At 48.6% G+C, this 19663-nt stretch overlaps 6 protein-coding genes across 6 annotated transcripts; 3 read left to right on the top strand and 3 right to left on the bottom strand.

Annotated features, from left to right (window-relative positions):
- Positions 1-248: 248 nt before the first annotated feature.
- I303_100499 (uncharacterized protein) lies at positions 249-1928 on the bottom strand (the record flags this gene model as incomplete). The annotated part of the gene is made up of 3 exons (XM_018403870.1): positions 249-1454; positions 1512-1638; positions 1867-1928. 3 exons carry the CDS (start codon positions 1926-1928, stop codon positions 249-251), a joined length of 1395 nt encoding a protein of 464 aa, XP_018266524.1.
- Positions 1929-2314: 386 nt separating this feature from the next.
- Positions 2315-3205, top strand: I303_100498 (uncharacterized protein; the record flags this gene model as incomplete). The annotated part of the gene is made up of 6 exons (XM_018403869.1): positions 2315-2373; positions 2432-2515; positions 2598-2717; positions 2802-2822; positions 2896-3029; positions 3177-3205. The coding sequence occupies 6 exons, from the start codon at positions 2315-2317 to the stop codon at positions 3203-3205; spliced, it is 447 nt and encodes a 148-aa protein (XP_018266523.1).
- A 130-nt stretch (positions 3206-3335) lies between these two features.
- Positions 3336-8350, bottom strand: I303_100497 (uncharacterized protein; the record flags this gene model as incomplete). Its single annotated transcript, XM_018403868.1, has 7 exons — positions 3336-3520; positions 3605-4003; positions 4060-4191; positions 4262-5026; positions 5101-5157; positions 5263-8032; positions 8111-8350. 7 exons carry the CDS (start codon positions 8348-8350, stop codon positions 3336-3338), a joined length of 4548 nt encoding a protein of 1515 aa, XP_018266522.1.
- A 718-nt stretch (positions 8351-9068) lies between these two features.
- On the top strand, positions 9069-10661 carry I303_100496 (uncharacterized protein; the record flags this gene model as incomplete). The annotated part of the gene is made up of 5 exons (XM_018403867.1): positions 9069-9206; positions 9309-9569; positions 9716-9998; positions 10100-10313; positions 10397-10661. 5 exons carry the CDS (start codon positions 9069-9071, stop codon positions 10659-10661), a joined length of 1161 nt encoding a protein of 386 aa, XP_018266521.1.
- A 153-nt stretch (positions 10662-10814) lies between these two features.
- Positions 10815-12659, bottom strand: I303_100495 (uncharacterized protein; the record flags this gene model as incomplete). The annotated part of the gene is made up of 5 exons (XM_018403866.1): positions 10815-11418; positions 11500-11700; positions 11796-12264; positions 12335-12379; positions 12455-12659. The coding sequence occupies 5 exons, from the start codon at positions 12657-12659 to the stop codon at positions 10815-10817; spliced, it is 1524 nt and encodes a 507-aa protein (XP_018266520.1).
- A 433-nt stretch (positions 12660-13092) lies between these two features.
- Positions 13093-19537, top strand: I303_100494 (uncharacterized protein; the record flags this gene model as incomplete). Its single annotated transcript, XM_065968131.1, has 12 exons — positions 13093-13288; positions 13333-13945; positions 14000-14060; positions 14114-14170; positions 14226-17799; positions 17870-18028; positions 18089-18207; positions 18270-18660; positions 18738-18874; positions 18945-19035; positions 19097-19332; positions 19394-19537. 12 exons carry the CDS (start codon positions 13093-13095, stop codon positions 19535-19537), a joined length of 5778 nt encoding a protein of 1925 aa, XP_065824203.1.
- Positions 19538-19663: the final 126 nt, after the last annotated feature.

Raw genomic sequence — 19663 nt, 5'->3', positions numbered from 1 at the left:
GGATGTATACATGGTTCGTTATTTGGCGTTATTATGATAGGTAGGAACAGATCTACATGAACATCATATAGTTTTGACACAACGACACAACAATGGGGAATATCAACATGATGGGTAATGAATTTGCTGGGAATAATACAATCGGGCTTGTATTTGATATAGTACAGTACAGTACAGCTGATCTGGTAGCTGGTATACTCGCATGAGCTCGGAATTACCAGGTGCCTATAACGCACAACACCAACAACTTATGGTGAATGAACAAAGACCTCAAGGTTGAGATCGTCGAATACAATCGTCTCTGCATCGTCCTCTCTTCCTTCAGTCGCGTCTCCATTCACCGTCTCATTCCCATTTGTCCTTACCACGACCGCCTCCCCTGCTGAACCTTGATTGTTTTGATCACCGGCTTGTCCATCCCCATCTCCAACACTATCTCTGATCATAGTCGATGGATCGCCTTCGGGAGCAGGCGAAGCGAGGCCAGCCAGGATATCGTCAAAAGCAGGATCATCGAATACTACGCCATCTCGCCTTCCATCTCTAATTTCTCCTGCGTGGCGACCGGCCATGCTGTTTAGCATATCCGAAGACAGGGGAGGAAGCGAGAATCTCTGCCCCAGCGGATCACTTTCCGCCGAATAATTATTCTGCTGTCTTGGCGAGCTACGTTCAGCTGGGCCAGGTATGAATCCATCTGCAGCATCTTGAGCCATCGCACGATCCACGTATTCGCGTCTTCTTCGTATCCTTCTCATCTGTTCACCGGTATTCCGTATTTCCTCGTCAAGGTCTGATGCACTGTCCCACGGTCTTACTCTTCGTCTACCAATGACTCCGCTTCCACTCCCACTTCCATTTACGATTCCATCATCGTTCTGTCTATCGAGGAGGGTATCGAGCTCATCGGGGACCGAGGTAGCGTCTGAATCGTATATGAAAGATGGGGCTTGAGCATCACGAGCTGTTGGGTTCATTCTTCGTCGACGGGCTTGATATGAATCAGTTTGGTTATTATTGTGGGATCGGTTGAAATCTTCTAGCCATGCTCTACTTGCTGCGCTCGGTGGACTGACAGGCTCTATCGAGCCATCTCTGTTGATTCGGAAGTCTGCCATATCTCCACTTTCACGGGGCCGGGAATTGAAACCTCTTGCTCCGCTGAGCGAAGCGGGACGAGGCGAAGTATCAGTACTCGAAACTAAATCGGGGAGTCCAAAGTCGATGATTGATTGTCGACGTCGCGGAAGCACCCTGCTTTCTCGTCTCAGACTGACTCTATCTTGTAGTGAGGGAGCTCGAACTCGATTCAGTGCTCGTATTTCCGGGGTGTCGAAGTTGTGTGTTCTGTCAAACATGGTGTGCCGGTCCCTCGTCGCAGGAACAGGCAATCCGGAAGGACCCATCGATGTAGAAGCTGAAGGTAGATCATACGTTCTCAATGACCATTGGTTCTGGGGTTTGAAACCAATCAGCGGCGACCAAGCACGGAAGAAGGATGGAATACGCACTAGTATGAATCGCTCAAACGCACGCTGCGTGTCTGTATTATCCGCATCCAGTTGCTTGATGAATGGGCGGAAACGTTTATCGGGTATGATTATACCTCGCTTTTCGATGTTTTCGACAGCATGCTCGCTGTTGATGCGGTGACATGAGGCGGAACGGAGGAATGATGGGAGGATGAGAAGGGAAAGGAGGGGGTTGCGAATGGCGACAATGGCGATGTGAGGGCAAATCAAGATAAGTGAGAGCAACAGCTAGTCAGTCCCGGCCAGCATCATGCTACGATGAAAAGGGCGGACGATGACCGTAATGACCCCCAGCCATTGGAACGAGGTTTGAAGGACAAGGAAAGGAACTTACAACAGCTTGGTGATTTTGTCCGCCAACACAGCATCGTACTCCCTTGCACTCCACTTGCCCATGTCGACCAGAGTATGTTATTGGTAGGCGATGGACTATGCTGGTGTCATTAGTCCAAATGGTATCAATGTAGCTGAATCGCAGGTGAAGGATAGGGAGGACCAAGTCGTCTATAGCAAGTAGTTTGATGGCTCTTTTGGTAATTCTGTCTCCTCCTCCAACCTAGAAACAAAAACAAATCATACGTAACATTTACGTAAGGTGGCAAACACACCATCAACCCACCATGTCATCATTTATTTTTCGGGTGTTTAATAATTTTATCCTGTTTAGTGATCACCTTCGAGACGTTCGGTAAGTTGACCATTACTCGCATGCTTAACATAACAATCATCACAGCCATTATCGTCTTACATATCACACTACAGATCGATCACGAGTCGAGAGGATGCCGAAAATAAGGACGCAGAGGACAAAACCCCCTCCTGAGGGATACGAGGACATACAGTGAGCAGGAATTTGCTTCTTTTCGGGGCAATAAGCTCATATTTCTTGGTGTGCGCAGGGATGTTTTAGAAGATTACGAGAAGAAGATGAGGGATGCAGAGAATGATTCGCATGAAGGAAAGAGGAAAGTGGAGTCTGTGTGGTGAGTCAGATCTCTTCAACACAGCAGGCGGTGTCGGATCTGCAATGGGCCATGCAGACAATACTGACAGTATATCGCTCAGGCCGGTAATGCGTATAGCACATGCTCGGTCGCGGTATATATACGATTTGTACTACAAGCGAGAATTGATATCGAGGGAGCTGTATGATTGGTTATTGAAGCAAGGGTATGCAGATGCGAAGTGAGTAAGACGCCTCATACGAGGTCCCATTTTCATATTGAAAGTATAATTGGAAGCTGATTCGTTTGCATTTGATAATTCTAGTTTGATAGCGAAGTGGAAGAAGTGAGTAAAATGATCAGCTATCTTTGAGACTGAGTAGTTCACAACAAGCTGACTCATCACTTTGGAATCGCAGACAAGGATACGAGAAGTTATGCTGCGTGCGGTGTATACAAACCAAAGACATGAATTTCCAAGGATCGACGTGTATATGTCGTGTGCCGAAGGCGCAGTTGAAGAAGGGTACCGTCGTGGAATGTCCTCATTGTGGTGAGTGTTCTCTATAAGACAGCATTCTATTTTAGATTTCTTCTGTCTGCTTCACACCTTCACTTTGCGTGTAGACGCTCTCCTCGTAGAGATATACGATGCGAGGTGGCATGAAGGGGAGAAAGCTGACCTTGCTTTGAATTACAGGCTGCAAAGGTTGCGCTTCGTCAGATTAACTTCTTCATTTCATTCCGGGCTTGATCTCCAGCATCCATATGCATTGTACTGTATCATCTCATCTAAAATTACAGTCAAAACACATAATTCTGGCGACGAACATACTCGTACACACAACACCTCGAGCGATCAAAGCCAATTCTTCATCAAGTCTCTCGACAACCGACCGACCCTTCTTCCGTCATCCTTGGCTTCTGGCGAACGAGGAGACGCTGAGGCAAAAGAAGGAGGCGGTGGTGAAATCACGTTCGAGCTGTTAATGGTGTTGCTCCTCGAACTTCGGACGTATGGGACTGGTGGAGGGGGTACCAGATCTATCAGAACAATATCAGAATTAGCATCAGTCTCAGCATGAACACGCTATCGCTCTAAGTCCGGCCGGGGCTGACTCGACTCACTTTGTCTTTCCGAGAACGCTAACAACCTTTCTGACACTAAAGTATTACTCCTCTGTTTTCTACCTTCCAACTTGGCATCAGAGGATTCAGCGCTAGAACTGGAACTTCGCGCCGTGTTGACGCTGGTCATCTCTTCGGGCGAATTGGTTGTTGTCGTGTTTGGGAAATACGTCGGTATCGACATCGGCATCAAATTCTCGACTTCGACTTCGCTCATACCCAGCGAAAGATCCGATGTTTTCAGAAAGCTGGGCGTCACTCTTGGACGTATAGGGGGCAATTCTTCGACCGGCGTGACTAGTCCAGTGGTCATCACTGACGAGATCGTACTGATACTTGACGCGCCTCGATGATGGTGGTAGCTAATCTTGTCCAGAGGTGGAATACGGGTCCCAAGATCTAAACAAAAATTATGTATCAGCCATCGTAGCCTGCAGAAGGCAAAGCGAACGGACCTAATGAAGCTCTTAGATTGGAGTACGACCTTCTAGCTTTGATCAACAATTCTTTAGGATCCTGCGTAGGCGTATGCGTATGCGTAGTTGGCGTACTTGGGAATTGGGTATCTTTATGGCTTTTCTCATTGACTAATTAATCGATGCGTTGATCAGCTCACCGACGATGGCCAACTTGTGAGGGGAAATTTAGATAACTCACTGATCTCCTCTTTGATTTTTTGTACCCCTTTATCGCAGCATGGATAGATCACGATATTGGGATAAACGAATTTTCTCAATATTATGGGAATTACCCTTGGGTAAATCGACATGGCTGGGTAATTTGTCGGACAGAGTAATACCCGGATCGCCCGTACTGGAGCTTGAGCTTGTGCCTGTGACAGACGCAAGTTTTTCTGAGGTGGGTAGATGAGTAAATTAGGATAGAAAATCGGGTGAGGCAGTATTTTTATACTTTCCACGGGGATAGTCTGCCCTGAGGTTGAAATGTTGCTGATGGACGGATAGATGGACAGGTCGGGATACATGATTGGGTGAAGCAGGATCTTGATTGGCTCGATACGAGTCGTCTCTCTTGAATATGAATACTTGGTCGAAGCAGGATATATGATTATATCGGGGTAGACGGTTGGGCGGAGTAGAACCTTGACCGTTGTAGAGCCGGTCGCCAATGGAGCGTAGAGTACGATATTGGGGTAAAAGATGGCATGATCCAAGATAGGAATCGTCCGAATTTCATGAGCTTGACGAGCCAAGTTGCGGGTCATAGTGGGAGGATATAGGCTGATATCGGGGTAGCGGTATGCCGTCAATCCGATTTTGATAGGCTCGATCGACCTCGAACTGTCCCTGTCGACCTGCTTGTGCATCTGATCGTCTTGTTTGGTCGACGACGGATATATAACCAAATTTGGATAGATGCCACTGTAGATCGGTATGTCTACTGGGGGTATACGAGGCGGATCTGAAGAGGTTCAAAGTAAAGGTCAACACAGTGCAGTATCTCTACGGTAATTCAATACGGTGATATCGACTTACAAATCATCAAGTTGGGATAATCGGAATTACCTGACGAGTTCAAATCTGTCGAATTCGCTGATCGGCACGAACCAGAATTAGCACCTCGATCCTTCTTGTGAAATACCCGGATCGATTTGGTAACGACGACGTGGACGAGGACAAGGACGATATATGACTCACCTCGTTTCATAATTGACAGAGGATTTACCGGCCCTCCCCTTGGGCTTCCCCCAAAACCCGACAACGCTCGACTTAATCTCTTCATCGGTCTTCTGGGTGTTTTCGATGTGGACGAAGTGACCGTCTGGACACTCTCGGTATCCGATTTGAACGAGAGCATGCTTGCGTTTGCCTCGTGAGCTAGCTCTGAAGGGTAAGATGGCGTTCTCTGATGAGTGAGCTTGGTCGCACGGGATCGTGAGGATGGGTCAACTTGGGATTTGGATCGGAACAGGGGTTTAATATTGCCCATCCGTCCCATGATGCTTGATCGAAATCTGCTCCCGCCTTCGAGCTCATCTTTATCTTGATTCCTGCGGTCAGTCGGGTGATTCAGTCTTTCGGCAGGTGTGAAGAAGGGCAGACTGATATCCGCCTCAGCATGCGAGTATCGCTCGAAAGGTGGAGGAGATGGTCGTTCGACTTGTTGAGCGTGTAAAGCATTGCGAGGAGAAGGTATAGGTAAGTCGCTATCGAAAGTGAATATGCTGAGCCTGATGTGAGGGTCTGGCAAGGCCGGTACAATCCTTCTTTCCGTTCGTAAACCTCCTACGGTGTAGTCATGATCGTGCGCCGAATGCCAAATCGGAGACATGTTGTCCTCGCTGTGATGCATTGGACTCTCTGGACTGCAATGTTGGGTCTGATCGTGCTGAAAGAGTCGAGGGTTAATTTGCAGCGGCGGGTGTTCCAGCGTCAGGCTTACGGCAGGCGAAGGAAGAGTCGCCATCACGTCTTCTGTCACTGGTGAGGAAACTTCCGAATCAGACATCTCTTCAATCACGTCGAGTTGACATGGTCCGCTAGGAACGTTTGAAGCGCGAGTCAACATCGAGCCACCCATATGCAGCGCAGTATCAATCTCCGCTTCAGTATACCGGCGTTCCTCTGGCGTGTCCTCATCGTATGGGGATACAGGTATATCGAGGCCGAACGGTGATTCGGGCTCGTATTGCGGGATGTGCGGTTGAAGGAAGACGGAATTAGGTTCTTCATATGGCGAGGACAGTGAAGTCAGCACGATCTGTTCGACTGGCGAAGAGGTCGACCCTGCAGGGGATTCGGGGGAGTGCGGCGGTTGATCGAACTCGAAATGGATATTGCAGGTGTCTGAGAACAGTGTATCGTTAGAATCGGCCGAAATTGAACCTAAGATGTTGTCTCGTGTCGGACCATCTTGGAAGTGTTGGAGTTTGTATTGAGTCGTACCTGGAGCCGGAGAAAACGATTGTTCGAGCTGATATTGGATCACCTGAGACTGAGTGTCGAAAAACTGGATCTCCTGGCTGATCTCGCTGAATGATAAGCTGGATCTACGAATCTCTCGATTGTGCGACCGTGCAGTCTCGTCGGTGGAAACACCAAATTCAGGAGAAGCAGAGGTTTCTGACGGAGCTGACGCTGAGTTGTGTGTGGTGATAGAAGCCGGATGAGATTGAGGATGTATAGCGATGATTGGACGGAATGGCCACCCGAATTCCCATGGTGTGGGAGTTACCGGACCTTTCGGTAGAAACGTCCACTGGCCGTGACTGTGATCGGGCTTATCTCCAGGGCTACCGTTTGTGTTGAAGTCCCTCAAGACCTCTTCCAAGGGCGAGTCGACTCCTGACGAGGCGTTACGAAGGGAAGATCCAGCGCTGAGTCTGATCGGGGAACGGGAAAAATCGATTGGCGCAGAAACATCGACTGGCACAATCTGCTCTAATGGAGGAACAGGCTCGGCGTACTGGGACCTGTCTTCTGCTTTTTCTAAGAATAACTGTTTTCTGGAAGTAGGCGACAGATCCCATCCTTCAGGAGTAGTTGGCGGACCCCAGCTCGTACCTGCAGACCACATTGTTGACCCCAAATCGGCCCACGGAGGACGAACCTCTCTCTGTGTATCGATCGTCAGGCTTTCCTGGCCCCTTCGTCCGGCTAGATCAGAGTCGGATCGGCCTCGAGTGATGGAGATGTTTTGATAGAGCTCTTTCAGGAAGGGCTGAGTAGCTAGAGCACCTGGATCCGGCAGAGTGCACAGCGGCGAATAAGGTATCGAGTGGAATGACAGTGGTGTAGAGCTTCTCGAGGTGTCTTCGACCTGGTTGGGAGTGGAGAAAGCGGATAGAGGTGGGAGAGTGATTGTGGCCACTTCTTCGGAGACTTCCAAGTGGGATGCAGGTGACATTTCGGATTGGATTTTGGATCCGAGGGCATTAGATTGCTCGTCGTCCGCCGAGTTGTCACGCTGTCGATATCTGAGATCGCTTCCATCGGCATGGATGGAAGCGTGATCTCGCTCAGCGATGATGGAGTCCATAGAGTTATCGTAAGGTGAGTCGGTGAACGGATGTGACATATCGATAGATAATACTCTCGAAGATTTCAGAGGCAATTCATCGATCGAATTCGAGGATCGCTCGACAAATTCGGATGAAAAAGCGGTCTTTGTGAGATTGACCCATTTACTGATTAACCCGTCATGTGAATCTCGCTTCCAGCCATCATACCATCTTGCCTTCCGCTTATCGATCTTGAGGACTACAGTGGCAGCTATAGGCAGACCCGCGCTTGCTTGATGAGGTTGAGATAATTGAGGTGTCAGGAAATATGACGAAAAGAACGTGGGCCAGATCGTGTCCGTCAATCTCGGGTTACATTTTGCGTCTGGTAGGATCAGGTGTACAGAAAGACCTAAAGGTGAGGGTAGATGAAGCTGAGAGAGTAAATGGATGATCTGTTGGTGTGCCTATCAAGCAAAAAAAGACCAAATCTCAGCTTGATGCTACAATCCTTAGGGTGTGATATTGCATGCCGTCCAGCTCACTGTATGCTGCAAGATCACAAGCAAACTTCCGCCTGATTCATCTTCGTCGCACTCGCTTCTGGGTTCGCCATCCACTAAGAACTCCTCGCCGTACTGCACAAGCAAGAACCATTTTTGCTGCACCTCGCCGCCTCTCCACCCAGTGGAGGTATTAGGGCTGAACTCAGGTATGGGTTTGTAGCTCAAGTGCGATTGAGTCTGGGACCGATTCCGAAAGGGTGGTCGTAGTGGTGAAGACATCGTCAGAATTTCAGCTTAAGAAGCTGATGCTGAAAGAAAGTAAAGTGTGGCTTTCGCCGTTCAACGGCTTTTTGCTGGAAAAGATCGGTATATCGAACGATCCGAAATTGAAAAGAAAGTCAAACGAAACAAGAACTACCAAGACGAAAGATCAGATGGAAATGGAGATGGACGCTCAACGCCTGCACTGTATGATGCTTGACAGGCCAAGTCATCGACCCAGCCCCCTTATATAGGGTATGTTGGGAGTTCCGTTCATTCGTACTTTCCCATCCTTGGGATAGACACATCACGATGACGGAGAAATGCGACTCTATCACCAAGCCGACGTGCCTTCACGTTGAAAGCGCATCAAAGCGACCGTTTGGAAGCTGTGCGTGGTCGCTCGGTTGTCAAGACGATCCGTTGGATGCGTTTCAGGTAATTCAATCTCGGACTATTCTAACTTTGAAACGCCCTTGAACACCTTCGGGTCTAGGGAGCCACAAGCGCCTGGAATTTACCACGATTAGAGTTTATTCGTAACTTAACACACACAACACGATCCCCTCCACATTTCACCCAAAAGTCAGTTTCATCGATTCAGTCATCTCTTCATCCTCCTGATACAGCTTGAAGACCACGGAACAAGGACATGCGTAAAGCCTCATTGGGGATCATCAGCAACCTTACACGATACCAAAGACTCATACATACCCAGAAGATCGTTTCGCGCAGAATGGCCTATCCGAATAATCCCTCATCCCCCACAGACCTGTTGAGCGCATTACCGGCTAAATTCGAAGAAGCCAGAAAGAGTGGTCAGCTGTATTTCTTCCCCAGTGAAGCTAGAGACGTGTACTCGCAAGGCAGAAGAGTGAGTCAATTCATACAAAGAGGATCTCTTTGCTTCGGTCCTGATCTTTGTTTCAGTTGTAACGAAGCTGATCTCAGTCTTCCTGACGTTTCACGAACATAGTTCAATCTGCGATTATGCCCAGCTTTACAGGATAAACAGAAAGCCAAGTCCGATGCCTTAGCTGCTGTTCAGCGGGAGAACGGCACGTCATCAGAATCAAAATCAAGCTCAGGCTCGCCTGATCGAAAAAGACCGAGAACGGATGGTGGTGAGAATGTAGATAAGCAGAACACGGAAGAACCTTTCAAGCCGCCGTATGTGGAAGAGCTGTATGTTGGTTGTGTGGAGGGATTGGAAGGAGAGGAAGGTATGAGTATACTGGTGAGTAGAATCGCTCTAAATGTCAGATACGGACAACATTGATCGATTGCTGACATGTTGACGTTTGTTCAGCTGAACAAAGTATGTACATCCTACCATTCTCGACGTCCATCAAAACGATACAGGCTTTAGAATCGCTAATTTAGGATACACTAAAGTACTCCCTCTTGCCTGAACATATCTTACTCTGTCCACCGACATATCAACCACAATCTCTCCCTCCAACTCCACCGCAAGTCGCTCTTGCATATCACATACTGCTAGCGGCTCTACGACATCCCACTAAACCTCGAAAGTTATTGGGCTTTTACAATGGCGGGGAAGGCGCAGGGGCCAGTCAGAAATGGAGACATCTGCAATTTGTCGAAGTACCTGGAGGGAATGCTCCGGTGGAAGATTGGTGTCAAGGGGTGCAATTCTCTAGACCTGGTCAGTTATATGAACAGCAACGTGCCTTGGCACTTGCTTTCACTTTCAGCCAAAATCGATACGTCTTGGACAAAACGCTGATGAAGGACCCCACTTGACAGATCAAGCGATAATACTCCCTTCAGTACCATACCTACACATCGTCCATCCCCTTCCAGCGCACACATCGGTGCCGTACCCGCCCACAGAAAAGTCCAATGAGCAATTGATTGATATTTTGGCGCCGGCATTGATGAAGATGTTCGACCTTGCTTTCGATGCTCTGAGGAATGGAGGAGGAAATAAAGATGGAGGATGGAACCTCCTGATTACCCTGTAAGTCAAGTCGACCTTGTACAAATACAAAAGGAGAATAGTTGTCTGTTTCACTTGAATGAGGCACTAACGAAGAAGTACAGGGACCATTTGCACCTCGTCCCTCGATCTGCACCTTCTTTCCCCCTTCCAGAACCTCATCAACCGCTCGAGCTGAACTCTTTAGGTTACGCCGGGATGATGCTGGTCAAATCCCAGGAAGAGCAAGAAATTCTCATAAGCGCTACAGAGGACAAGGGTGGACTGATGTATGTGTTGGAGAAATGTGGTGTGCCTAGAGAATGGGGAGAGAAGGCTAAAGAGGCTGAGAGCATACAACAAGGATCAGGAGAATTGGATTTCATATAGTCTGAGTCTCAATCAGAGTCTGGCAGGACAAGACAAGACAAGACAGGACAAGCAGTCCAGAATGCATATAATGGGTATCGAGGTATGCGTGATATGATATTGAGTGGTATGTGACGTATAAATCTAACAATCTAGTCTAAATGGCAATTATATTTATATTTCCCCTCCGACCCAAGCCCAAACTAAGAATCCGAAACCCCACGGACCAACAGCCGCCAATCTCCATCCAACCCTTTTCGACATCCTCACTAACCTATTCTGTCTATGGACTAACGGTTCAATGGGCTTAGTCGACAATACAGGCGGTTTATCAGGCTGTAAAAAAGGCTTGAAACCCCTTTCGCGGAATGTCTTGATTATCGGCTCCCATTTTCCGCCAACCCCCTTTCCACCTACGAGGATAGGTTCGAAGCCACCTTTGTACCGCGCTGCAGCCTCTGCTTGAGCTTTGGTATCGAGGTACATGATCCGCTGACACGCTCTGAAAGGACGCCCGACGAATTCAGCTAGGATCGAAGCCATCACGCCGCCAGTGACGATTGTTGCGGCTTGGGCGACTCTCGCTTTCGTTGGGACAGGCACAGGCTGGTCCGTTTCAGTCTTGGAGAATGAATCTTCGGAAGAGGAAGAGGAGGGAAAGTCGAGGACAAGGACGTTGTGCCATCCTGGTTGAAGTGATCCGCCGAAAAGAGCTTTGACTCGAAGACCTACGCGACGGGTGATGTCGAAAGCAGTGAAGAAGCAGCTATAGCTGAGACTACATGTTGTGATTGAGGTTAGCTCAGCTAGCAGTACGGCTTGGCTCTGATGGGACATAGATTTTGGACACTGTACTTACGCATCCCTAGCGACTGCCCACCGCCAGCCAGTCCACCAGCTATTAGTCTTCCGCCATGTCTCACTCGCGAAAAGGTTCTTGATGGCTTGCACAGGTGTTGCCGGCTGGGAGGCACCAAAAGCTTGCGGGACATTACGTATCGGCAGGTGCAGGAATTTGGCTGCCATCGACGTTAAAGAGGTTGTCGATTGATGCAGAAATCTGATCCCAATTATCTTGGTATCAGCGCATATTTCTCAGTTGCTGGGGACCTGGGGAGGCAAAAGGAACAGAAAAGAAAAACGTCCTTTACCCACCTCACAACATTCTCGACCGGGGTGAACGCTGCGCCTTGCAACAAACCAGCACCGGCTCCTGCTATGGCCGACAATAAAGTCGGATGGTTGGGTATGATACTTGGTCCCCTCAATAGAGTATCCAAGCTGATCTCCTCCTCGTCTGAGAGACCTCTCGCAGAAGTGTCTTTTCTCGCACCGCTCAGAGTCAAGGGTGCATGGTATCTTGCAATATCGTGTAATTCGTCCAGCTCGCCGTCGGCATGTTTAGGCTTTTGAAAGAATGCAATCTTCGCAAGTGACAGGGAGAAGAATGAATGACTTGTAAATAGCAGAAAGCCCATAGTCGTGTTTACGATCAGAGGAGGTAAGATCGTCAGTGTAATTGCTATCAAACCTGTTTTGCGGCGTAGGAGATCCCGAATGAACGATGCAGATAGAGTTTGGTCGGATGATATTGCCAATTGACGTAGACCTGCCCAAGTATCCACTGAGGATAGATATTCTTGTCAGCCTCGGTTGTAGTCGTGACTTTGAGGTCTACGAAGGGTTTGGCTCACCTCGACTTGGCCTGAACAGCTTACTGGGCCTTCGAAACAGGAACCCTACAACAGAATTAGGCATCAGCTGTTACCGGCTTAATGATGGACAAGGCTAGGAGGAAGGTTGGTGTTGCTCACCTGTGAAAAGGACTAAGGACCTTGCGAAAGCTGCACTGGCACTTGTACCGGTGCTACTGACTGCCAAGGTGTCGGCCTTGTTGGTCTCCTTGATTGCGGAGGAGACTTTGACGGCATGTCTGACTTTCCTCCAATTTGTCGAGCTGGAAGACGACGAAGAAGCCTCCGGCGCCGTGAAGTCAATCGGAAGGGGGCGAGAGGTCATATTGACATGGTCGTTCTCGTCCTTGTCAGGTCACTGTGTATGAAGGCTGAGTGTGGTATAGAATAGCTCTTACACGTCAATAGAGCACATTTCAAGTGAACATCTGCAATGAAACACGCATGATGTAATCATATCGGCATGCTATTTTCTAATTTGACAAGATGTTGAATTACGATTAAATCCTATATCAATTAGGATCATGATTTGCTCCCGTCATCGCGCTCAAAATCAACCACAACCGAAGCAAGCTTCTTTCACGTTGATTTCCAATGACTTGGTCCTCCTCATCAATTTGATCAACTTGCCAACACAATCCAGATGTCCCACTAGGCGCTCTCATCCTAGCATCTACCAACCCTTTCCATCTCTTAGTCGAGAGCGTCCGGAAAGAGACACTGCCTTTTCCCCTCAATTCCTTCTTCCCGCCTACACCATGTCTGCTCCTCTGGCAGAATGGGATTCCTCCCTTTTCAGCGACCTCCAACATCTTCTGGGTCGAGTGGTCACACAGCCGACAACGTCGACCTTGAGGAAGCTGTACGGGAAGCTAGAAGAGGCCCAGCCATGGCTGCTCAACCTGACGCAGCTGCCTGGGCCGAATGACGCCGATAAACAGTACATCGAGAAAAGTAAGTTTTGTCAATCCGATTATGGGATGAACACTGACGACTAGGATCAGACCCATTGCAATTACCTTCAGGGACCTCGATACATATCACCGGAGATATTCTCAATACCACCAATACCATCTCAAATGCCTTATCCCTCTCTCAACTGCTGTCGGCTGTTCTGGCCTTACAAGCTGAAGAACAACGCTTTCAATATCCCTCCCGATCACCACCGGAAGTAGCTGTTTATCTGTTACATCGATGGGAGACCGACATGCTAGACTTCCTCCGAGAATTACTACGCACTATACTCTCACCAGACGCCGAGATAGGCGGAGCGTTCGAGCAGCTCAAAGATTGGGTGTTGGGATTATTGAACACAAGAGTTTCCCTAGGTCAAGGTAAAGGAGAAGGCGCATTAGTAGATCAGATAATGGTCCAATTGGACAGTATACAAAGCAAAATTGACGGTCTACTGAGGAGCGGAGCTACTGGAGGAGCGAATTATGACTTGCTACGGTTCAGAGTGGAAGCTCTCAGAGCTGAACAGAACAAAATGAGCAGTATTCTCTCAGTCATTTCGGAGGGTGGTCATTTGGGTAGAGGACAGGTTGTGAGGATAGTTAAGTGGTTGAAGAAGTGCGACAGGGCGGATGGCTTGACTGCTGTGGTAGTCAGGTGAGTCGGGTCATTCAATGCAATATCATGAAGCTCATAGTCGCTCAATCGCAGTGCGCTATTTGCGGCTTGGAAGCCTTTAGAGGTCATGGATGCATCTGATCCGCGGTATGATGTGAGTCAATGGATCTCAAAGCTGAACCTCTCACAGTGCTGACGATATTTTAGGTCGCCGAAGACTGGTGTCACGACATCAAATTCCTCAAAATTGTTTCGAGTTTGACAGTAAGTCTGTTTACCCCTTACCATCTTCGCACCAATCTGACCAATGATTGCGCAGATACAAGATCAATGGTCGTTGTCTAAACTGCGAGAAACAATCAAAATCGCCTGGTCACTCTTCTACCTCTCCTGCCTGCGACATGATCCCAGTGTGGTCCAGACGGGAATCGACGCGCATCAGATGGAACAGTTCCTCTTCGAAGCTGTCAATGGCGAATCATTCCAATTCACCCATGACCTAGTGCTGACCATCCGTCGAGAAAGAGGATTAGAAGAGCCTGACGATGTCAAAGAAGCCAACTTGGATGCGCTGGTAAAGGTTGCAATCTCTTCAGACCCGAGCAACGATAATTTCCTGTTTGAGCAATTGAGAGATCTAGTCGATCTCCTCGCCGGACGCAAGCAATTCCTACGAACTTTGCGCAACAAGGAAGAGGACTCCGCTGTCCGACGACCGCAATCTACCCCTCCTCCAACAAACTATCAAGCTTTCCTGTCACTTATGGCTATCATATACAAGTCTTTACCACCGGACAGTGCAGAAGATCTGTGGGACAACTCAACTTTTTTAGCTACCGTATTAGACACCCGCGGGGGCTTCCCTGGCCCAGCCTTCTGGGACATGCTTGCTGCTATCTCGACAGGTCCGTCATGCTCATCGAAATCATACGAGAAGATGAAAGATACTCGTCTGCCTTGGACAGCGCTATTCAAATTCTATCAGCATTACATTGACATCATGCCCCACATATTCGAGCCCATAAAGACTACACGAAACACGTCCCTTGACCCTATGCCTCACGACGAAGCCCAAATATGTGATGGATGGACAAAAGTGTTGACTACCGTGGTCAAGTGGTCCCCTGCAGCGAGAGGCGCGCTGCTCCAAGCGAAACCCCATCCCATCCAGACGCTATTCGACTTCCTCAATTGCGAAAACCTCCCTCTCGAGCTGAAGGCTACGGTGCTCGGAGCTGTCACGGCCTTCTGCCGACGTACTGGCGATCCGATCGATGATGATGTGCTCACGAAGGCTGTAGAATTCTACGAGAAGATCACCTTCCGCGATCCAGGTCTCGACACCCGACAGCTTGATGCCGCTAAGATACCGCCACCTGTTGGCTGGCTTGTCAAAATGGAATATTCAGAGCAAGATGCCAGCTCTTATCCCCTCAGCCGAGCATACGTCGACTTTTTGACGGCTCTGCTGCCCGATCCGAGCATCTCTGACTCGTCTACGCCTTCCCGAAGTCGCCTTTCCAATACGCTGCGCCGAGGGACCTTCTATACCTTGGATGGTATCCTTCTGTCCTTGAAGATCCGAAGATATGCTCGAGATAGCGAAAGATGGGAAGTCATCGATTCTTTGTCAGCCTTTTTCGAAAAAGCTCTTCTGTCCTTCAATATGGGGGAACTTCTGAACCAAGCCAACAGTCGAGCAATCGGTCAAATCGCTTCAACGCTTGCAGAAGAACCTGGATTCATCGTCTTGCTACGACTCCTTAGCGACGCAAATGTTTTTGCTGTCTTCGCTTCTGTATTGGACAACGCATCTGCCACCCCTTCTCCGCGACCCAGCATTGTGAACGATGTTCTACTCCGAATGCTCCGAATATATCACCGTGTACATGATATTCAGCTCGTATTCGTTGACGTACTGCTTCTGACCCTTGCGGACCCCACTCGAAATCCTACCAATCCTTTCAGACGACCATACGGGTTGCAGAGCCTCGACAATCACCTTCTGGCTCATCTCAGCAACATCAACGCCATTGCCCTCTCTGTGGGAGATGATGATTCGGCTATTTCTTATATCAGTGTCAAAATCATTGCCGCCCTCGCCCAATCACCGGTATTCAGCCGTAGCGACGTGTTCAGGGGAGAATACACATCGTCGGTCAATAGGCTTGCAGGAATCATCGATGCCTCAGACGATTCCATACGCATAGCTCAAGGTTTCTGCAGGAGATTGGAAGCGGAAGACTCGGATGTGGAAGACATCGCCGCGCTCGAAGATACAGCATTGCGAGGAGACATCAAAACGCTCAACTCGTTACCTTTCATCATACGATCAAACATCCTTGATATGCTTGTAGAAGGGACGACTGGCGACGTCACAAGCCCCAATCTCGCACACTTCCTTCTCGGCTACGATTTCCGCCATCGGGATTTCGCGCTGCAGGATGGGGAGTCATGTTTGCATGTTATCCTCCGTCAATTGTGCGAGAATGCGGAACTGGGTGGAGCTGTAGGCGAGACCATAATCGAAGTTCATCCCCTGCTAGCTGCCAAAAGTGCAGAATTGATCTACCAGCTCTTTTCTCATCCTCTCACTGGCAAATCTACCTTGTCATATACTATGTCTGTGACTGGGTTTTCTGCTCGACAACTCGCCTCCTTCCCCCGGATATGTCCTGAAAATCCGCAACCCTCCGGCTTGGTCAAGTCCTTTGACGAAGAGATACCCACAACTTCCGAAACCTTGATCGCTTACCTTGATTACCAAAGATGGATACTTTCTGCAGCTGCGCTAGAAACGTTCACCTACGATGGTCATGGCGCTTCCGCAAATCATATCGCTCAGACCCTTTTCCGAGGAGTGACCGAAGAGGAAGACCTGGAAGATGACGAACTTGTGGCACAGAATCCAGCGCTGATCATCGATGCACTGTCCGCTATAGATGTGCAATGGATCGAAGACAACAAAGATGAGAACAGAAATCTTGAATTTTACGGATCTTTCGACTTCGACCAGTACAAGCGAGTTGACGCGGATTGGTGGGATTTAGAAGGATTGACCGGTAGTCTGAAAGCTTTCAGGCGACAGTTAGAGAGGCAAGGAGCCGTCACTGGGGGTTCTGCCAAGTCTATGGCAGCCGAAGCAGAATACATTGTCAAGCGACTGGCTAGCACGAACAGAGAAACAGACATCTCTATCGCTAAAGGCAATTTCCTCACCGCCTGGAACGAAATGCTGCAAGTATCTCTGGCAATGCTTTTCAAGAATGTTGCCGAAGAACAACAGGAAATAGTGCTTTTCGACCTGATCGATGCCATTCTGCTCAGATTAGAAGGTGATCTTGCCCCAGGGGTGCTTGACCTATTGTGCGAATCCATACTTGTCACTATGACTACCCTGATCAACATACTCGTCGAGTTTGAGGGCGTCAATCTGCCCATCGATCGACTTTCCGCGACTTTGACCAGGATCATCGATGCAGCCGTGAAGCCAGGATCAACGGAGACGGCTCGAGGCAATCTTTACGCATCCATCACTCAATATCTCCAGCTAGTCAATAACCCCTCATCCAATATACCAGACGATAGATCAGTCATCTCAAACGAGTCTCTGATTGGATTATCGACATCGACACTGCAGAAAGCGACTCTGGCAGTCTTCGCAGCGAGAAAAGAACGACTTTTACCCATCTTGTGTCGCGATGCGATGGACGATAGGGAAGTATGGAAGACTGAGTGTTTCGCCCTAATGAACGGGATCATATCGATCTGCCCGAACGAAAGAGACAGGCACATTCTGTCGCCGCTCATTTCCAACGGCTACCTGCCGCTTTTCGTTAGGAGTATCAAGGAGAGAGAAATGTCTTTACAGGAATGCTTGTCGCCTGAACATGGTAAGTCATATTCTTGTTTGGGCTGCGCTTGTGGATTCGATTGACCTTGCTGAGCATGCGTGCTGTCCAGAAAACCTCCATGCGTATTGGGTATTCGAAGCGAAAATTGCCTTCCTCATGGCTCTAGCTTCCACTCGAAAGGGTGCAGAAGAATTATTAGATGCCGGATTATTCGAAGTTTTTGCAACTTGCGGTTTTATAAACACGCAAATTGGTGAAGAGGTCATCGGTGAGTGATTGAACGTTTGTGTCCATGGCATCCTCACAAACGCTAAAGTCGAAATATCAGACGAGACCGCTGCTACTGAAATAGTCGCAAGGCAACACCGAGTGCTCGTCTGCTCCCTACAGCTCTTGACGAGGGTACTATCGAGCTTGCATCGTTCCGCTAGATCAGGAGCAGGACATGTAAGCGCCGTTCCCTGCTTCTTGAGATACGAGAGGCCCAGCTTGCTGATGGGTACATATAGGCACTGAGCTTCTTGAATGCTCACCGCGAAACGATCCTAGGCCTTCTGCGAGATACTCAGCAGAACATCACATCCGCCAACATCCAAGAAACTCGGTTGATAGTATCTATCTTTCATATGGTAATCCACAAAGTTCCTGCCGAAGATTTACATTCTCCAACCGGATTCGGCGCTTTCCACCTGGCTACCTTAGCCACTGCGGCGAGGTATCTTGATAGAGATTCCTGGGTGGAAGAGGTGGAAAGCCCGTTAGAGGGCGAGATACTGCTTCTCAATCAAGTTTTCTTGAGCTACTTAACGGCTGCTACGACTGGTCTGAAGGGTGGTCAAGGCTATCCTGTGTTGGTCACTGGTGCGCAAAGAAGCAATGGTGCTACATCAAAGTATATTGGTGAGTCATGCATGAGAGCTATTGGCACGATATGAAGCAAAGAAGGATTTGCAACTGATAATCGTTCGCTGATGCAGCCTCGGCGCCCTCATTGCAAATGGCTATTAACTTCCTGTCCGATCTCGCCGAAAACGTTCAAGAGGTGTCGAATCAGTACGAGACCATTCTGGACAGAATACAAGATGGTGGCGAGCTGGAAGATGAAGATGTGCAGGTGAGTCGAGCAGTCCTGTATACTTTGCCGGCCTGCAGCAGGATGTTGACATGGTGCTTGACTGCGGTAGCAATTGAGGACTCCTGACATGTTGGGCGACGAGTCCTTGTCCGAAGATGCGATCAAAGCTGCATTCGTGATCAAAAGTCAAACGATGTTCAGTGGGTTTTCCCAATTCATCTCCGTTAAAATCACCGTGAAGCTTATATATACCTTTCTCAGATATGATCGAATCACTCTTACTTCTCATATGGCGACACTTGTTGTTCTATGCCAATGACGCACGAGGACACATAGAGCCCGTTCGACCGAATAACCTATCTGCATCACTGGGATCATTCATCAGTTCTCAGGCTCAGATGGAAGCTTCGAGATCAGGTGCCGGTACCATACGGATGTTGGAGAGGGTGTCCGCAAGTTTGAAAGGTACGCTGATAAGGCTGGACGATATGGAAATCGTGAGTACAGCCAGATTCTCCTTATCTCAGCTCACATACTGAAATAACTTATGCATACTAGAATCTCGAGCTGCGAAGGCTGGCCACTTCGACATCGACGTCGAAAGGAAATGGCGCATATCACGACATGCTGGTCAGACGATTGAAAGAGTTGGTAGCTGGTTTATTGGGGACTGACGCGAACTCGAATATGGAAGAAGATTAAAGCTAGAAGTCACGACGATATAATGTAATTTACATGAACATAGCATATGAACGATTCATCTGATATAGCATTGTGAGCAGTGAATGTATGCTGCTGTGTGGAATGTGTCTTGTGACTTGATCAGGC

Source organism: Kwoniella dejecticola, chromosome 1, assembly GCF_000512565.2.
Source record: "Kwoniella dejecticola CBS 10117 chromosome 1, complete sequence".
NCBI classification, from domain to species: Eukaryota; Fungi; Basidiomycota; class Tremellomycetes; order Tremellales; family Cryptococcaceae; genus Kwoniella; species Kwoniella dejecticola.
This window is presented reverse-complemented; position numbering and strand designations above follow the sequence as displayed.